Consider the following 20,000-nt stretch of genomic DNA (forward strand, 5'->3'; position numbering starts at 1 on the left):
GACGCAGTCATGCTTACTCAGAGAGAAGGAGGTGTGTGAGTGTGTGCGCGCGTATGTGTGTGCGTGTGTGTGCGTGTGTGCATGCGTGCATGTGCCTGCTGTATGAGTGAGAATGTGTGTGCATATAACAGAATGTGTGCGTGTGTGTGTGTGTGTGTGTGTTTGTGTGTGTGCGCGCGTGCGTCTGGCGTGCGTGTGTCTATGAGTGAGAATGTGTGTACATATGAGTGAGAATATGTGTGTGCTTGTGTGTGTGTGTGTGAAGTGGAGGGCCCTGGGTGGGGTCCTGTGTTGAGGTTTGATGAGAGAGGGGGCGAGGAATGTCAGTGTGACGGGGTGGGGCTTTTCACATGGTTCTGCAGTTTAGTGACTGAAGGCTTCTCACATCTCCTCTCCTTCCTCGTTTCCTATGTGTAACAGGGATGGCACGGCCAGTTAATTAGTAAGATCATCAGTGTGTGTTGTGTGTGTGTGTGTGTTTGTGTGTGTGTGTGCGTGCGTGCGTCCATTTGGTCGTTTATTCATTTGGTCTTCTGAAGCCTGCCCTACCCCAACTCAGACTGACGTATGACATTTAATTTCCTGGTACAGTGTGCGTGTGTGTGTGTGTGTGTGTGTGTGTGTGTGTGTATGATCCAGGAAGAACTCCACTGTGAGCCCCCTGCATACACATGCTTAAACACTGCACGCAGACACACACACAACTGGAGAGAGAAACAGTAGAGGGTGGATAGTTCAACTGAGGATCCACTCGGTCCAGTGGGGGGGATCATTTGACTTTCTCTCTCTCTCTCTCTCACACACACACCCCCACACACACACATAGAGCCTTTCAATCAGTTCCTACACACTCCATTTCCTATCTGTATCTCTAGGATGAAACTCTATCAGTAAGCCTGGTGTGTGTGTGTGTGTGTGCGTATCTGTGTGTCTGTGTGTGTGTGAGTGTGTTATGCACATGTGTATGTGTTTTACATGGCTATTATTACCAGATGGAGGGCCCTACCCACCTACTTCCATATGAACGGTTATGGAGTGTTTTCTGTGCCTGTGTATTTATGAGTCGCCCATGCTGGGCTGTTATACAGATCTGCTGGAAGGTCTGTGTGTGTGTGTGTGTGTGTGTGTGTGTGTGTGTGTGTGTGTGTGTGTGTGTGTGTGTGTGTGTGTGTGTGTGTGTGTGTGTGTGGAGGACTGTGATGAGATGCCTGATATCGTTTGTGATCAGGTCTCTGTGTGTGTGTGAGAGAGAGAGAATGTGTTTGTGTGTGAGAGGGGGTATACAGGGTCATCCCATGATGAGAAACAGGCTTGAAGACAGTTGGTTTCCTCTCTTTCTCTTAACTCTCTCCTTCTCTCCCTTCCTCCCTTCCTCCTGCTGGTATGCCTTCCTTCTGCTGGTATGCCTTCCTTCCTCCCCTGTCTGCAGTGTGGATGTACGGCCTGCCCGACAGCCCCACGAAGACGGAAGCCACAGGTAGTGCCGCTACATGGCTTGCGCGTGTGTGTGTGTGTGTACGTGTGTATGAGTGAGTGTGTGTGTGTGTGTGTGTACGTGTACGTGTGTGTGTGTGTGTGTGTGTGAGTGAGTGAGTGAGTGTGTGTGTGTGTGTGTGTGTATGAGTGTGTGTGTGTGTGTGTGTGTGTGTATTTAAGGGAGTGTCTGTTCACTCTTGATACACTCTACGTGCATGGCTTTTACACTTTTCCCCATCTCTTTTCTAACTCCAAGCTGGCATGATGATAATTAAGAAATAAATTCCTGGTGATTATATGGTCTACAGTGTAAATGCAGATGAACAAATCTACAATGTACTTCAATGTCGCAGTGTAATGACAATCAATGTTTAATGTTGATTTGGTGTGGTGTTGGGTTTTCCCTCTCTGCACCGCTAGGAGTCCATGAAGAGTGGTGGGGGTGGGGGTGGGGGTTCTCGTCGCTCATACTGGTGTCAAATCTGTCGACGGATATTAAATGGGACGCGGGTTTGAGCGTCGGATGGATCGGACACATACCTGATGCGCGAGTGAATTCCGAATCGTTTTTTTTTTTTTTGCGACGAAGGCGCACACTTCTAACTCCACTGCTCGCGGTTCTCCGACAGCAAGACCTTCATCTCGGTTCGAAAACCTGTGAGCTCCACCGATCCCAACTCGCCTACTTTTTCCCTAACCCATAATGAGCCCTCAGACATTGGTTGCAGTTGACACTCTTTTGCAAAACCAAGACCTTTCTCATACACACACACACACACACACACACACACACCAAAGATACTGTAATAGCTGTCCAGGGCAGCAGGTAGTGGTGAATGTGCCTGATGACACACACATCCTGTCATCAAAGTCCATTCCGGTTCGGTGGAGTTAAGTGATGAGGGGGCGTAATTGATGTAGTTTCCTCCTAGTCCATCTGTTGCAGGTGCTGGTTGATGTAAGAACCGCAGAATGTCTTTATTCCATCTCACTGTTGTGGTGCCACATGCACACAGGCTCTCTTTCTCACACACACACACACACACACACACGTTCAGTAAACACACATGCACCCAGTCCAAACAACAACATGACCTCACCGCTCAAAGGGCTCCACTTCTGACCTCATTCCTCTATCTTCTCCTTTTCTCTGTAATCATTCACTTCTGGAGCAACTGAATAAGAGTGAGAGACAGAGAGAGATACAGCTAGAGAGAGAGAGAGAGATACAGGTAGAGAGAGAGATACAGCTAGAGAGAGAGAGATACAGGTAGAGAGAGAGAGAGATACAGGTAGAGAGAGATACGGATAGAGAGAGAGAGAGAGAGAGAGAGATACAGGTAGAGAGAGATACAGGTAGAGAGAAAGAGTTACAGGTAGAGAGAGAGAAAGTAGCAAATGAAAGAGGAATGTCCTCGGCCAGCTGAGGCGAACACATGTTGAGTGCCGGCGCAGACTGAAGACCCCCTCGCTACATCTGGAGAGCATTTAACTCATGCGCCCTCCACTGCTCTCAGCGTAATTGGTGCAGCAAGAAGAGGGAAGCAGAGAAGAACAGATGAAGAGAGAGAAAAAGAGACAGAAAGATGAAGAGAGGGGAAAAGAGAGAAGAATGGAGTTAGAGAGGGGTAGAGAGATTAAGATACAGCCTTTGAAGGACATTGAAAAAGGCGTTGAAAAAGAAGGCAGGAAATGGCGGAACAAAAAAAAGAAAGAAAGAAACAAGACAGAGAGAGTATGAAAGAAAGAAAGAAGGAAATAAATAAGGAAAAAGGTAAACATCAAGTAACAGGCAGACTGAAAGAAACATCAAAGCAAGGAAGACAAAGAATGCAAATCAACTCCAACGAGCCGTAACGGCAGAGGACTGGACACAAGGTGTTCTTGGTCCTGTTTTCTGTTTGTTTTGCTCCCATGTGTGAAAGCATTTCCTGCTCTGCAGGACACACAAACAGGATGGCATGTCAGTTGTTAGAGACACGAGAGGCTCCCCCCACCCCCCCGGTCTTCGCTCACCTCCCCCTGTCTGTCTGCACAGACTGGGTCCACTCAGTCCTGATTGTGCGTTCAGTACATTACATCCACTTCTGAGTACAAGTTATCTCGAAGAATACATGAAGAATTAAAAACAAATGCCACTTCACGAAACCCTGATTCATGCAGGCCCAATAGACTCTTCACTCCTTACTCCTGAGCATGTGTTCAGTAGCCTAAATCAACTTGAAAACTTGTGAACATATTGCTTCAAGTTATCCAGCGAGGTATCCTAAGGATTAAAAACAAATACAATACCATTTCACTGAACTGGAGTCAGGCGTATCTTAAAAAATCTTCCCCTCTTGAAACTTCCTCAGCCAGATAGTGTGTATGTGTGTGTGTCGTTTACTCTTAATTAAAATTGCTCCCACTTACTTGATCGAGGAAGCCCTTTGCAGCGCCCGACACCTGATACACATCTTGCGGGCGGAGAGGATTTAAGCTAATCCGTCATTTACAGACAGACGGTACGATGGTGAGATCTCAAATGTTAGTGAAGGATTAGGGAGAGACACTGTCAAGGAAGAGAGAGCCTGTCGAGGCTTAGCTGAAATGCTAATGTCAGACATGCTAATGGCGCAGTGGCCACTCTTGTGGAATTACCTTGCTATAGTGCAGGCTTAGTGCCTTAGCATAATACCGAGTGTTATCTGATTGACGGGGGTTCTAATTTTTAATGATATTTGCTGTTATGTCCTGTGAGATTATTATATAACTCACAATCAGATAATTATATACTGATTGTTACCGCCTGGGTGATGGTGATTTGCTTATCAGATTGCTAATGAGACTCCAGGGAAACTGTAGCAAACACAGCTAAACACTAGACACAGACACACTTTAGGTCCCCCAATTGAATCTGCAAAATATAATCTTTGTGAAAGATGAGAAAGATCATCTTTTGAACCAGTCTAGCACAATTTAAGTTACCGGTATATTATGTATTTGCTAGCTTTGTGAATATGTTTTTTTTTTTTGGATATTCACATCCATCCATTGGTCTTATCATATTAGCGTTCATTTAAGCTTATGACAAGCTTGTGGTAGCTGTGAAGCATGTTAGCCAGATTAGCTGCTAGCTCCACAAGGGCTGCTCGTTGAAGCTGCGTTTGACTGCTCTTCGACTCCTCCACGTCTGGGGCACCAAGGACTGTCTTTATTTATGGCCTGTCTGGAGCGACATCTTTTCCACAGGTCAGGAACTAACGCAGTGCGTGTCCAGGTTTGCATTCCGCTCCCTCTCCACAACAGCCGACTCTGTGCCCAGACAAACACAGAATCTCAGCCAGCCTCACCATTTCCCATAGGGCTGCAGAAGAGACACTTCTGGTGGTGGTGTGGTGCGGTCTCCCGGAGAAAACCATAAAACATAAGCTCAAAAACCATAAATATATGTCCGTGTTGATGGTCGTCTGGGCCTCCCACTTGTGTTTTGCTACTTTGCAATATTTTCTTTCCACAAAAGCATTGCATTGAGGGGACTGACAGTTCCTCAACATCTGTTTCTATCTCTCCAGGAACTAAATAGAAAGCCATAGCCACGCACATTAGGAACTAAATAGAAAGCCATAGCCACGCACATTAAGTCCACATCCATTGTCACAAATCCCATTCTGGCATGTGAAATAGTTCAAAACCACCAGTAACTGAGTCACGGCACTGACGTCACCAAGCATACAGTCGCTGAACTCCCAAAAATGAAGTCACGGCTGGCGGTGAAAAGGTTAAACCAGAGCGAGGGAGAGAAAGAGACAGGGGGGTAGAGAGAGAAAGAGAGAGGGGGGGTGGAGAGAGAAAGAGAGGGAGAGGGAAAAGTGCAGCAAAATGCTTTCTTGTGTTTCACATAAACATAGGCCCTGCCTCCACACATATCTCTCTCTCTTCCTCTCTCTCTTTCTCTCTCTCTTCCTCTCTCTCTTTCTCTCTCTCTTTCTCTCGCTTGCTCTCTCTCTCTCCCTCTTCCCTCTGCTTCGGCCCACTCATATGTTTCTATTTAAGGCCTGGAGTGGAGTCTCGTATGATTGGCGTGTTCAAGACCCCCCCCTCTCCCCTCCTCCTCTTTCTCTCTGTCCCCTCCTCCTCTCCCCACTCCCCACTCCTGGCCAACGGCTGCCTCCCCAGGGCGAGAGAAGAGGAGGGGAAAGACTGAGAGAGAGAGAGAGAGAGAGAGAGGAGGAGAGAAGAGAAGGGAGGCCTGCCACAGAATCAGTGTTTATTTTCCAGGGGAAACTTCTCCTACGCTCCACTCCCGAATCACATCCCCATACCTCTAGTAGAAGCAACAGCTCCTCGCTCCTACCCTTCTATCCCTCTCTCTCTCTCTCTTTCTCTCTCTCTCTCTGTCACTCTCCTTCCCTCTCTCACTCTATCTGCAACTCTCTCTGTCTCTCTCTCTGTCTCTCTCTCTCTCTGTCGCTAGCTGTGTCTCCCCTCGCTCCCTCGTTCAGTCCCTCACTCACTCCCTCCACGCTAGCGCTTTCTTCTCTGTCTCGTGTTCGGGCGCCGATTTTTTTTTTCTTTTTTTTTTTCCTTTTTTCCCCCCGTATTCCCGCCGTCGTGGCTGGCTAACGTGTACCATGGAGGCCCGTCAACGGAATTCCTCCGTGCCGGACGACGTCGTGGCCTCTCCGAAAGGGACCTTTTCAAAATAAACAAAGAAACGCTCCCCCCCCCCCCCCCCCCCACCCCACCCCACCCCACCCCTTCTCTTCCATGCTCCTCTTTTTCTCCTCTCTTCCCCCCTTCAAATGCCACTCTGCCCGGGGGCACTGAGGCCAGTGGCGTCCGAGAGCCGTATGGCCAAACGCTTGGGATTACTATGCAGCGAGGAACCCAGCTTGACCTGTGATTGGCTGCCGATCTCCAGCGGACGGGAGGGAAACGCACAGGCGACCGAGGTGACGGCGGCGGCGGCGGCGGCAACAGGGACGCCGACGCCATGGCGACTTACGGGCCACGCGGCGGCGGTGCCGGCACCATCGGTGGCGGGGGTGCTCGCGGTCACGGCCGTGGTTGCGGGACGGGCGGTGGTGGCGGTGGTGGTGGTGGGTGGTGGTGGGGGACGCGCACGGGGGGCGGTGGCAGGCAGCTGGCTGACGGCATGTTTCTTCCCTTCCTCCTCCTCCTCCTCTTCCTCCTCCTCCTCCTCCTCGGCTGCGTCCACCTCGGCTGGCTCCTCGTCGGCGGCGGCGTCGGCGTCGGCAGGGCTGGAGAGCGGAGATCCCATGGTCCTGGAGCAGTACGTGGCCGTGGCCAGCTACGAGCGGCAGGAGAACTCCGAGATCAGCCTGCAGGCTGGCGAGCTCGTGGAGGTGATCGAGAAGAGTGAGAGTGGTGAGTGCCCTTTACTTCACTTCACTTCGAAATGCTTTGTGTGTGTGTGTGTGTGTGTGTGTGTGTGTGTGTGTGTGTGTACAGTATGTGTGTGCTCCTGTGCGTGCGTGCATGTGTGTGTATGCGTGTTTGGGGTAGTGACCTCTCCATTTGAAATATGCTTGCTTGACATTGTTGACAGTAAATTATGTGCCAGAATACGTCACTGTTTTTGTCATACTGCCTCACGCTACTCACAGACACACAAAGAAACGTAGTCTGTGGTTATTCACTTTTGGCTGTTTCACATGGCTGTCTCTTTACATGCAAAGACCAAAGTTGTTAGTTGAATTGCAGCGTACAGACACTAAATGCTGTGTACACACAGCACCCTCAGGGGCAGGGACACCATCTCTCTCTCTCCCTCTCTCTCCCCCCCTCTCTCTCTCTCTCTCTCTCTCTCTCTCTCTCTCTCTCCAAATGTTTTCCATGTCTTTTTTCCTCCCCCATTCTTTGTCCTCAACAGCCCCCCTTTTTCTTCATTTTTTCTTCTCCTTTCCTCCTTCGTCCCAACCCCCCCCACACACACACACACACACACACTTTCTCTCGCCCCCCCCCCCCCCCCCCCCCCCCCCCTCCCCTTTTCCACTCTCCACACTGGTTCTTGGCTCCACCTGGAGGGCAGTTTTGGCCAGGAGGCGGCCCGCCCAGACCAGCGTCTTCCTGGCCCCCCCAGGAGGGTGCCCGGCGTTGGGCCAGACAGTTGTCTTGCGCTTGGAGAATGCTTGCACATCTCCACCACAGCCTTACAGAGGTGATGGAGCTTTTACATTAGCTGAGCTCAACAACAAAGCACGCAGAGAGAGAGAGAGAGAGAGAGAGAGAGGGGGGAGAGGGGGGGAGAGAAAAACGTGTGGGGGTAGAGGGGGAAACTGCAAAAGACAGTCGAGAAACAGACCAGACCTCTTGTTAGTTATGAAAGAGTACACTCAGCACAAACCTCAGGAGAAATGAGCAAGTGAGTGCGAGAAAGTGTGTTCAGTTTCTGCTAAACAATCTTGTCAATGGTGTATATATATATATATATGTACACAGCATTCATATATATATATATATATATATATATATATACACCATATATATATATATATAACAATCTTGTCAATGGTGTATATATATATATATATATATATATATATATATATATATATATATATACACTTAAAGAAGTTTTGTGTGAAAGATCCCAACGTTTCTGTGAAACAGTTTAGCTTTGACTTGCATGACTGGAGAGTTAGTGTCAAGTCAAGTGACAGTTAAATGCTGTTTTCCACTCGGCCCAGACCAAATTCCAACCCCTCCGGTCGAGTCCTGTGTGAACTTTTTTGATGTGTGCTTTTGTGGAGATGTGGGCAAAGACGCTGCTGGTGAATGACCCAGATGGAAACCGGGCACTCCGTTCTTAGGTTCACTTGGTTCAGCGGTGCCTTGAACTTTGTTCTCCCCATGTTTGTGCCTTTTGAAGGTGTCCCTCCGTACAGTGGATCAATAAAGGGGTTTTAAAAGCCAAAAGTCTTTCTATCTCTCTCTCTCTCTCTCTCTCTCTCTCTCTCTCTCTCTCTCTCTCTCTCTCAATTTAATTTATTCAAGGTTGTTTTATTAGCATGATTTAGATACAGAGCTGCCAAAACAGAACAAGAAATGATATCTGAACAGTAAAACAGTATAGTGTCTGCGTGATGCCATTAAAACAGCAATGTGAATGTAGAATTATTAAAAGATGAAATCCTCTCTTCCTCCTACTCCATCTCTCTCTCTCTCTCTCTCTCTCTCTCTCTCTCTCTCTCTCTCTCTCTCTCTCTCTCTTCCTCTCCCCCTCTCTCTCCTACTCTTGTGTGATGCAGTTCCCATTGACTAGAAAGCCCCTGGATGGAGTGTTGTTTTAAAGAGGCGGCATGAGCTAATCGAGCCATTCCTCCCAGCTGAGTCTTTCTTCAGCTGCCCTCCTACTGTAACGACTGTTTTTTCCCATCGCTCTCTCTCTCTCTTTCTCTCTCTCTCTCTCCTACCATCTCTCTCTCTTCCTCTCCCTCTCTTTCTCTCTCTTTCCTTCTCTGTCTTTCTCATCCCCACCGAATACAGTTAAGCAATTGTCTTTGGAAGCCAAGCACCGCCCTGGGAAAAACTGATATTTTTTTTTTTTTCAGTTTCATTCTTCCTCTTCGGTTTCTTTCGTTATCTTTCACATCATCTTGCATGCTCTCTGTTTCTTTTTCGTTTTTTGCATTTCAATGATCAGCGTTGTTTTAAGTTGTAAGCTTTTTAACTGTGTTTGTTTTGAGTGTTTGTCTTCACGGGCTCCTTTGGAACTTGTGAACGCGAGGGTTGTAATGGCTGCATGCTGTGCTGAGGTCATATGGAAAGTTCTGGAGAGAAACTTCACAGAGGTGCATTTTTAAAGAGCCACCCCAACCCCCAACCACTTTCTTTCCTTGTCCTTCGCCCTCTCTCTCCCTCCATTCCCTCTGCCCTTTCTCTCTCTCTCTATCTCTCTCACTCTCTCTCTCCCTGTCTCATTTTCTCCTTCTCTCTCCCTCATGCAGTAAGATATATTATAGATCTTACCAGAGGCTTTGCAGCAAGTCAGTTAATAGCGCAATAACTCGCACACAAATCTGATGAAGATACTTTCCCTCTTTAATGATCATTCATCACTAAACCAGCCATGCTGAGGCCAGACCTGATGGAGTCAAAGACCGGCAGTGCCGAAACCCTTGACGGCTTATTGCTGGAAACGCCACAGGGTCCTCCGAGGAAGTTCTTGCTCGAAAAACGTACAGTACAAGCTTATTGTCAGACTGAGCCAGAGTTTAGACTTCTAATTAACGCTGTAACGTCAACAAGAGCAGCTCTCTTTGTGACCGTGCCAATGATGGATTCCAAGTCAAGCTGCGTTTCTAGCTTTTGCGGTTCGTCACTGTGGTTCCGATTGCACATCGGGGCGGATAGTGCCTTCCGTTTGCCTGTTGGCGGACAGGGCAGATTGTACTTCCTGAGGTCACCGCGAACCTGGCACAGGCACCGTTAGCGTTAGTATCACCAAGTGCTGCAACAACTGATACTCTTTTTTTCTTTTTTTTTTCTTCTTCTACCCCCCTTTCTTCTTCTCTTTTTTCTTTTTTTTATGTATGTAGTGGACTGAAAACTAGAGCAGCGATGACATCATTGCCCTTGGCGCTGCCAAGGCAAACATTTGGCCGCGCTTGTGCAATTCCTCCAGACCTCCAGTGCTTTTTCATTCGTTTATTACCATCTCCTCCACCATCAACCTCTCTCTCTCTCTCTCTCTCCCTCTCCACCGTTCTCCCTCTCTCTATCCTTCTCTCTCACTCTCTGTCTCTATCCCATTCCCTCCTTCATTGTGCCTGACAGTTTGATCCCAAGACGTGCAAATGAGTCGTAACCGTAACTTCTCCAAAAGCTGATTTTTTCCCCCCATAACTGTCATGGCCACGGGACAGGACTGTCTTTCATGTCTCCCTTGGAGGGAGTTTTGACGCTCCAGCCAAAGGGGTTTTGTGGCCCACGATTACCATAACTTCAGTTACAGACCCTCTCCAAACTCCAAGGTGTCGTTTATGGTGTGTGCATGGTTCCTGTTAGCATGGATCCTCTGAAAGAGGAACTAAGAGAGATGCAGTTGAATTTTGAATGCATGATATTGTGTGTGTGTGTGTGTGTGTGTGTGTGTGTGTGTGTGTGTGTGTGTGTCATGGGAGATGAGAAAGGGAAATGTGTGGAGAGACTCTCAGGGATGAGGTCCAGAGGAGGATGTTATCGAACACCCCCCCACCCCTCCACCACCCCGCTTCTCTCCAGCAGGGTCCACAGAGTTGCCTTTGGCTTTGTGTTTAACAGTAAAAGCCTCCAGCTGTTTATTTCTGTATCCAGACACACATACTCACACACACACACACACACACACACACACACACACACACACACACACACACACACTATAGCACATATTAATTTACACAAACATGTCCACATTCAAGCACACACATTCAGCGTCATGTAAACACATTTAGTATAGAGTCTTTGATGAGCCTGATGACTCAGTAAGGCTACTTATGATGTTGCTTTTAGTGTTCAACCCTCTTTCTCTCTCTCTCTCTCTCTCTCTCTCTCTCTCTCTCTCTCTCTCTCTCTCTCTCTCTCTCCCTCTCTTTTGTGCACTCTCTTTTTGCTTGTTTCACCTTTTCTGCACCCTCAATTCTCTCTTTTTCTCTCCCTTTCTTCACTCCCTTTGTCTTCTCTCCTCCTCTTAACTTCACTTCTTATCTCTGCTTCCCATTCCTGGGAAGTTTGGCATCTCCCGAGCCTTGGCACGTAAAGCAGAGATGTGAGATGGTAGGAGTTATCGCTCTTCAAAAAAAGCCCAAGTCAGTGTGTCCTCCCTTGACACAGGGGGGGATCCTCAGATGTTGAAAGAAGTCTCTGCACAGTTTGTAGCACAACAAAATGCGGTAACCATGGTGACGTGCAGCCAGTGCAGTCCCTGTCCACTCTGGACGGGCCAAAGACTCTTGTTGTTGGCCATCGGAATATCAGAACATATGGAGGAATGCTGACACACACCAGAAACAAACAACGTCTTACAGGCATGGATGCTGAACTGTGGTGTGTGTGTGTGTGTGTGTGTGTGTGTGTGTGTGTGTGTGTGTCTATGTGTGTGTGTGTGTGTGTGTATGTGTGTCTATGTGTGTGTGTGTGTGTGTGTGTGTGTGTGTGTGTGAGTGTATATGTGTGTGTCAGGAGGGGGTGGTGTGTGTTGCCCAGATCCCGGCCCATATTTCATCATGGCGGGCTCTTTTCAGCAGGCCTCGTCCTCGCCAGCCTCGTCTCTCTCCGCCTCTGATACTGCAATCGAAGCGAGTGGCCCTGGCTTTCCTCCCTCGCTGTCATTAAGAGGACGAGATGGAAAAAAGCCCCCCACCCCCCCCTTTCAGGCCCAGTACCCCCACCACCCCACCACTAACACCACACACCCCTTCTAACCCCACCCCCCTGCTGCCCTGACTTTCATTAGAGTGGACTAATGGATCCAGCAGTCGTGAGGACTGGAAGACTTTAGCCGAAACGCGCGTGTGAACGCGAGACAGAAAAGAGGAGGAGAAGAAGAAAAAAAAATACCCACAATCCTCTGGGTTAGTGTGCCGTGGAACCCACAAGCTCACCCGGAGAACCCATTGCGTTCGCCTCCCTCGCCTGTCCGCTGGCTGGAATCGGGCGAGATCCCGTGGAAAAAAAGAAAGGTCGCGTTCCACGCAGCGGGGACCCGTCTCCTCTGCCCTGGCCAAAGCCACAGGCCCCGCGGCTGCCGACGTCAGCGCGACGCACGGCAAGGGATTGAAAACTCGTTAACTTAGAGCGACCCTGCAGTAAATAAACAAACAAACAAACAAACAAAGACAGCTCAGCAGTCGTTGGGTCTGTTTGGAATTTTCGTCTGTTTGGAATACGTGCCATTGGATGACTTGTCACACCATTACGATTGTTTCCTCTGTCACCGCTGTCAGTGTGATTGACAGACATAGTTAGTCACCGTTATCAAAGTCCTTTTAGGCAAGTCCCTCCACTCGGCGGCCATATTGCAACGCTTTTTGGGCACTTATCGAGCATCTATTTTGGCAGAATTGCGTGTCCGCAAGGCTTTACGACACCAACCTTGCTCCAGCAGTGAGATCACAACACATGATTGGCACGATGTCTTCACAACACACCACATTATTGGCTCAATGTATTCACAACACACCACATGATTGGCGGGTGTGATATGTGTAGACAACTGCCATTTTGGCGTTACAAACTACCCCCATGCATTTCTATGGAGGGTTTTTTGAGTGCTGTGTCTCCTCATTAGAAAGTCTCTGCCATTATCCTCAGGAGTGCAGCCCTTCAGTCAGGTTTTGTCATTCAGCATCTGCACGTGTTTTAGTTAATTTAGCATCTCAGTGGCGGCTTGCCTGTTAACGCAAGGTGCTTCCAGTACCGCCATGATGGTTTTGATACCTACAAAACGCACAGAGGCTAATGATGAAGACGTATATATGTACCGTGAGTCGCACTGGGTAACAGCATCTGCGAAATCGGCAAATGTTAACGGAAGCATCGAACAGCACTTCAGGTAATTTAGCCTCTCGGCAGTGATTCGACTGTTTGCTCAAGATGCACATGGAGAACCACTGATTTGATTGCTATCGGGAACACATAGGCCTCTAATAAAAAAATATATATTCGTACTGTAAGTCGATCTGGGTATAGCCTTAGCGTCTGCTAAACCCATAAATGTAAACGGCCGCCTCAAACAGCACTGTAGGTCATTTAGCACCCAGCAGCGCTTCCAAGATTGGGGCCTCAGAGATGGCTAGTGATCAGAATTTCAGAGGGCCTAACAGAGCTGCTGAGTGCACTGCCTGCGCTCTGTAAAAGATGCAGAGGAGCCGCTGAGGTGACCTTCCACTTGTTTTTGTGTGTGGCTTCTGAGGTGTCGGTCTCCTGGACATCTCTGCATCCCGTCTGCCGTCTGTACAGCCAATCGACCTAGAGTAGAGCCGGGAAGCTACGTGCGGTGCTGGAGTCTTTTTTTTCTTATCTTTTTTTTTTTGGGGGGGGGGGGGGTGGCATGCAGCCGTGAATCCTAAAACACAGGAGAGACGATGGTTGGTTTCAGTTTGAAAGAGAATTTGTTATGTCCAGCACATGCAAACGGTGCAACTGCAGGCATGACCATCTCTCTTTTTGTCTTTCTCTCTCTCTCTCTCTCTCTCTCTGTCTCTGTTCAGCCTCAGGAAATCTCAGATCCAAACCTCTCATGACAGAGGACGACTTGATCTCGAGAACAAAAGAAAAAAGCAGGAATAAAGAACAACAGAGCAATCCGTCTCAGTTACGCATTTTGCATGTTAATGGCCGCACAGGCGTGCATATATATGCATGCATGCTGTTTGAGGGCCCTCTAAATGGCTTTAGACGTGCCTCTGCTGAAGGCCCCCCCTGTTCCATTTGCCGGCACGCACACATGGCTCCATTCAACCGTGCAAACATGCATTTCATCCGTAATGGACCCCACCAGCCTGGCTCCTTATGAAGAGATGTGTGTGTGTGTGTGTGTGTGTGTGTGTGTGTGTGTGTGTGTGTGTGTGTGTAGTAGTCTCGCCGAGCATGCTGTTTGGTCAACATGAGGTCCCCATGCCCACTCTCTTTGATATAGTCTTCCTGTGGAAAGCCCAGCACGCATGGAGACACACACACACCTTGCCTCCTAATGCTCACATTTTTATGCTGGTGGAAAATGGAGCACACACACACACAAACACACATACACACATACACACACACACACACACACACACACACACACACACACACACACACACACACACACACAGACACACACACACACACACAGACACACACACACCACCCCCGCATTCAAACCCCTTTATTTTCCTCTCCTCTTTGTGACCATATACAGTGACTGTGAGTGAACAACCAGGATCAACATTTTATTTTTTTCAAGAGGGAGAAAAATACTATCAGGATGAAAGGAGACGTGACATTTCACCAGAAAGTGCCGGAAAGCTGCCGTGTCGGATGACTTTTGGAGCCCCCCCCTAACGCTTTGGCCTGGCTGAACTTGAGATGAGCGACTCCCTTTTGATGTGTCTGTCTGGAAATCTCAGACTTTGGAACTAATGCCTCTACTCCCAAAAGGCTGGGTAACGAGGCCAATAATATTTTACATTTTATTGTCTTTGTTTTTTTCAAAGGACACCTGGTGACACCTATCTCTCTCTCTCTTTCTCTGTATATCTCTCTCTCTATCTATCTCTCTCTATCTCCCCAAACAAACTCAGATATGTTTTTATTTCATCCCATTCATCGTTCATATTGGCATAAACACTTCTGACAGCTTCAGCGCTTGAACACTGGCCAGCGTCGCCTCTGTCATTGGTCCTCCGAGCGTGAGAGAGACCAATACGGAATAAGAACAAGGCATGCGTTAAGAGATCCTGCCATACATCACGACCCAAGATGCTAATGCTCCCTTTTCAGCGGCTCGCTGAGAGAGAAAGAGAGAGAGAATGCTGTCAATGTTCTAATTGTTATGCTGTTTTAATTGTGCTTTGGCAACACTGTACTTCCAGTCATGCTAATAAAGCAACCTTGAATTGAATTGAGAGAGAGACAGAGAAAGAAGGACAAAAAGAGAGACAGAGAGATGCATGGTAGTGAGCTCTACTGAACCATGAAGCAAGAAGGGAGAGAGAGAGAGAGGGGGGAGAGAGAGATAGAGAGAGAGAGAGAGGGAGAGAGAGAGAGAGTGCAGTGTTGTCAGGTACAGGGCCCCTGGCTGTGACTCTCCTCTCGCCCAGTGACAACGGGGGCCCCTGCTGTACAGGAAGAGAGATTGGGAGAGGGGTGGGGGGGGGGGGGGGGGGGGGGGTCTGGTCTGGTTGGGGGAGGTATGTGTGTGTGTGTGTGTGGGGGGGGGGGGGGGGGGGGTCTGTAATTGGAGCAGAATCTGGTCTCTTTTTTCCCCTTAGCAGCTCTTGTCTGTGACTTCCATGGCCCTCCTTGTCCTATTTCACTTTCTTCTGTTTCTGAGTCTGAGTTTTCCTCTCTCCATCTCTCCCTCTTTCTTCTGTCTCTCTCTCTCTCTCTCTCTCTCTCTCTCTCTCTCTCTATCTCTCTCTCTCTTACACTCAGACGTTCTATCCCCTCTCCCTCCTCTCTTTTAAACATTTTTCTCCTCTGCCCCCTGCACCCTCCCTCTTTCTCTCTCTCTCTCTCTCTCTCTCTCTCTCTCTCTCTCTCTCTCCTCTCTCTCTCTCTCTCTCTCTCTCTCTCTCTCTCTCCCTCTCTTTCTTTCTCTAATTTTTAGCCTGCCTCTCTCTTTCTCCGTCAATGTTGCACTTCTGCTAACTCTGCAGAATGTAAACGCTCGCTCAACAAGAGTTAGGAGGGCCACATCCTGTTCAAATCATTTACTCCGCATGGTTCTGGAACGAGGGAGGGAGAGGGAGAGATTGAGAGATGGAGAGAAAGAGACGGAGAGAAATGAGAAAATAAATGAGAGACAATCTGATTGGCTGAGCCAACAGCCTAGCCGTCACTGTCTTTTAATGTGTCAGTGTGTCAGTGACATGTTGTAGATAGTGAAGCATCTCATCTTACTAGAGAAAGTAAAAAGGCAAGTTCTTCAGTTTTTTTTTTCCTTTTTTTTTTTGGTCGTGTCTCGGATGGGGAATGTGTGTGTGTGTGTGAACACAGGGGCTTTGATCTCCTAGCCAAACATCTGTTCTCTCTCTTTCTCTCTCTCTCTCCCTTTCCTTGTCTCTCTCCTTTTTTTCCATCCCCCCATACTTTTACTTTCATCCCATCATGTCTTTCTCTGGATCGTTGTCTTTTTCTCTGATTCTTTGTTGTGATTCTTTGTTGCACGCTCTATCTTTCTTCCTCTGTGTGTGTGTGTGTGTGTGTGTGTGTGTGTGTGTGTGTGTGTGTGTGTGTGTGTGTGTCTGTCTGTGTGTGCGCGCGCGTGTGTCTTTGTGCCAGGCTCTAAATTCCGCAGCTTGGAGACGTCCGACACAATGACCCTTGTGTTTTTGGCTCTGACCTCATCCGGCCTCACAAGGACCACTGACCCACAGTCACACAGAACTACACTACTACTCATAAAACTACATTACCCAGAGGCCAGTGGCAACATCTGATATTTACTAGTGCCATGTCACTGGGCTTTCTCTCTTTCTTGGTACCATTTACAGAGGAGCTGGAAAGTAGGTCGAAACTGAGCCTTTGGCCATTAAAGTAGAAGCTCATCCAGTTACATGGGTACAAAAAGGTGCCTACGTTTCTTTTTTATTGCCCCTCTTTTTTGAAGGGTGTGTGTGTGTGTGTGTGTGTGTGTGTGTGTGTGTGTGTGTGTGTGGGGGGGGCTTGCACCTGTGCGGCTCCATAAAGAGCTCTGATTCAGGCAGGAAATGAACACTCATGTAGTATGCGTTAGTTGGCATGTTTGCACTTTTCCTTCTGCTCACTCGTTCTTTCTCTCTCCCTCTCTCTCTCCTCTCTCTCTCCTCTCTCTCTCTCTCTCTCTCTCTCTCCTCTCTCTCTCTCTCTCTCTCTCTCTCTCTCTCTCTCTCTCTCTCTCGTCCATCTGCCATTGAAGTCGCCTGAGCTGTGCTCTCAGTGCAAAGCCTTGTGGGATTGCTTTCCCTCCCTGATGGGTGGGGGTGACGGCTGCTCTGGGGTCAGTGCCATCCAAAACATTGTTTGATGACTGGAACCTGTTGGAACAACATGGCCGCCACCAGTTTGGCCCCAGCAATGTGCTCCCAATCAGCCCGGCCATTTTTGATTTGGCGCACAGATCTGGTGGCTGACTTTTTACAGCTGCACACACACACACACACACACACACACACACACACACACACACACACACACATACATACATGCACGCTTCCCCCACTCTAGCTACTCTAAACGACACATAGTTTCCCCATTGCCATGGTAACTGTAATACAGGAAATAAACATCATACGTTTACACTTGACTTTAAAGTATTTAAAGTTTTTTTTGTTTGATATGTCCACCGTTCCCCAAATATCACTCCAAAAAAAAAAAAAAACTGAACTGAATGGCATCTTGTTTGACCATCTTGTCAATTGTGTGTTAACAAAAGCACATCTGGTTTGCTTGTGATTGTGATTGGATGATCCTCCATATTTGGATTTCTCGCCGTCACCATTTGGCAGTGTTTACAGCGACGCCGAGGACATCTGGACACCACTCACATTTGAAATCTCTGTGACCAATCCATCCTGCCCCACAGCTTGTGTCTTAGAGCCGATACTGTACTGATGCTACAGATAACACTACTGTTTGATTACATATGCTGAAGCTTCCTGAGGGAATCTTGGGTCAGTTGTCCATTTGAGAGGGTTAAGGGCAGTTAGATAACATTCAGTAAAAGATTCAAATATGCTAATACAGTCAAAGTTCCCCCTCAGTGCTAATATGCAAGTTTCCCAGGGCGCGAATATGCTAATGCTAAGGGCATGCTAAGGGCAGTAAGAGGGATACCATCTCTTGTCTAGTACTTTTTACGGGGGACCATGATGCTAGCGTCCTCATTTGTCCATGTGTCCTCATTGGTCAATATATTCAGCACACATTACACCCAATACACACAAACACACCCATTACTGCATTACCTCCCACACATGCACTTCATTACCACAAGCGTGCGCCATCTGCAAATGTGCACAGTGTGCAGGTCTTTGACTTGGTGAGACAATGCAGTGAGACAATGCAGTGAGACAAGAGGATAGGTCAATATGGAGTGTTTCAGTGCTCCCTCTTCGATCTCCACAGTACACACACTGCCTCTCTTCTCCCCTCCCACCGCCCACACTTTGACACACACACACACACACACACACACACACCTCTGCCTTGTTATGAATGGGGTAAGAGCTTACAGACACTCTCACCAAAGACAGTGTGGCAGCGTGTGGTCTGCTGTGGAGAGACTGAGAGAGCCAGGTGTCACGCCAAAACCCTTCCCCCCCTCCACCAGGAGTGGATGCTTGCAGTTCCCTCTGAGACACTGGTGAGGGAAGACATGGCCATGTAAGGAGGGGGTCTCCTGAGATCTCGGCCGTTTGTTTTGAAACAGTGTGTTGGGTTTATGTTAGCTGGAGAGGATTCTTCTTCTGTGTTTCTCTCTTGTGCTTCATCTTTGCCATGTATAATACACACATAATACTGTGTGTGTGTGTGTGTGTGTGTTTGGAGGATGTGCCGTGTGTGTGGCTTGTTTTGGTCCTGACAGTCTGCCAACGTTAAACGAAGAGTCGGATCTTGGCCACATGGCATTCTCTTATGTTTTGCACGCGCACACACACACACACAAAAAGAACACACAGTGAACTCAAGTGCAGAACTCAAGCATGCGTGTGTAAGCAGACCAGTGTTTCGACCAACTGAAACATTTCCCTTCAGATTAATACAAACACACACACACACACAGCTACCTCACCCAGCTCCATGTAGCCCATGTGAGGACCAGCTGTGTTCTTTTGTCCCTCTGAAAGTGTACCATGGGGTGGGTCATCTTCCAAGGAGTCCACACACACACACACACACACACACACACACACACACACACACACACACACCCACACACACGCAGGGAGGCTGATTTATGAGTGTGTTTTCCAGCCTACCTCCAGGTCAGGTGCCCCCGCCACTAAACCCCCACTTAACCCTCTGCAGCCCCCAGACATAGCCCTCCTCCTGTCAGCCTGGGAGTGGAGCTCTCCATTAGCACCACAGCCTCCGCGACTGACCTCCACCTTTTAAAGGTGGCAGGCACGCCTTATATAACATTCAGTAATAGGTTCAGTGTTTCCCAGTCTGTGGTCATATGGTAATTGAAAAAGTGGTAAGAGTCAAATATGCTAATACAGTCAAAGTTCCCCCCTCTGCGCTAATATGCTAATAGAATTAAAGTTTCCCAGGGCGCTAATATGCTAATAGAATTAAAGTTTCCCAAAGTTCTACACTAACACGTTCAGATCAAAGTCTCTCCGTGTTGAGTCTGTTGTAATGTTCTCTATGGTTCACAGTCATATGTGCTAGTACACTAACAGAATGAGGTAATTCTCCATTAAGGGATCCGTGCAATGTTAACTGATTTAAAAAAGTTTATGGTTCACTATGAAGACTTGCAGAATTGTTGTAGGTTTTAGTGTTTAGTGTTCCAGCCTTTAGTCTGTGGTTTGCCATCATAAAATGTCCATCTTACTATAATTACGTTAATTCTATCAAGACCGTGATTCCACTGGTTGCCTCTTGTCTGAGAGCAATCAGCACAAGTGCTTTTTCCCTGTTAAGTGGCCTAGACCTGATTAAACATCTTGTGCTGAAAATTCAGTTGGTAAGATGCTCTCTTGGTTTATATTTGATCGCCCCCCATAATTTATTTTAATTTAGATAAACACAATGTACTCCATAGAGTCCGCATTTACCAAAATAAAGACCACTGCTCAAGGGTCTTACCATAAACACAATAAGTCGTTTAAGATGAAATCAAA

At 47.9% G+C, this 20,000-nt stretch overlaps 1 protein-coding gene and 1 long non-coding RNA gene across 8 annotated transcripts in view; one reads left to right on the top strand and one right to left on the bottom strand.

The window, feature by feature from the left end:
- The window catches only part of LOC121717942, a 10,245-nt gene extending 7,532 nt beyond the window's left edge, over nucleotides 1–2,713 (bottom strand). The window contains exons 1-2 of the long non-coding RNA XR_006033831.1: nucleotides 2,577–2,713; nucleotides 2,270–2,425 (exon numbers count right to left, since the gene is read on the bottom strand). This is a non-coding gene — a long non-coding RNA (uncharacterized LOC121717942). The remainder of the gene's footprint in view (nucleotides 1–2,269; nucleotides 2,426–2,576) is intronic.
- sh3pxd2aa (SH3 and PX domains 2Aa) overlaps nucleotides 1–20,000 on the top strand; it is a 77,006-nt gene that overhangs the window by 29,999 nt on the left and 27,007 nt on the right. For 5 of the 7 annotated variants that reach the window (XM_042102656.1, XM_042102657.1, XM_042102652.1 and 2 more), the window contains 2 exons: nucleotides 1,430–1,477; nucleotides 6,718–6,846. In XM_042102656.1, coding sequence (XP_041958590.1) covers nucleotides 1,435–1,477; nucleotides 6,718–6,846 — 172 coding nt within the window. In that variant the 5' untranslated portion in view covers nucleotides 1,430–1,434. The remainder of the gene's footprint in view (nucleotides 1–1,429; nucleotides 1,478–6,717; nucleotides 6,847–20,000) is intronic. The other 2 variants (XM_042102654.1, XM_042102655.1) reach the window with 1 other exon arrangement.

Source organism: Alosa sapidissima, chromosome 9 (genome assembly GCF_018492685.1).
Source record: "Alosa sapidissima isolate fAloSap1 chromosome 9, fAloSap1.pri, whole genome shotgun sequence".
In the NCBI taxonomy this organism is placed as follows: Eukaryota; Metazoa; Chordata; class Actinopteri; order Clupeiformes; family Clupeidae; genus Alosa; species Alosa sapidissima.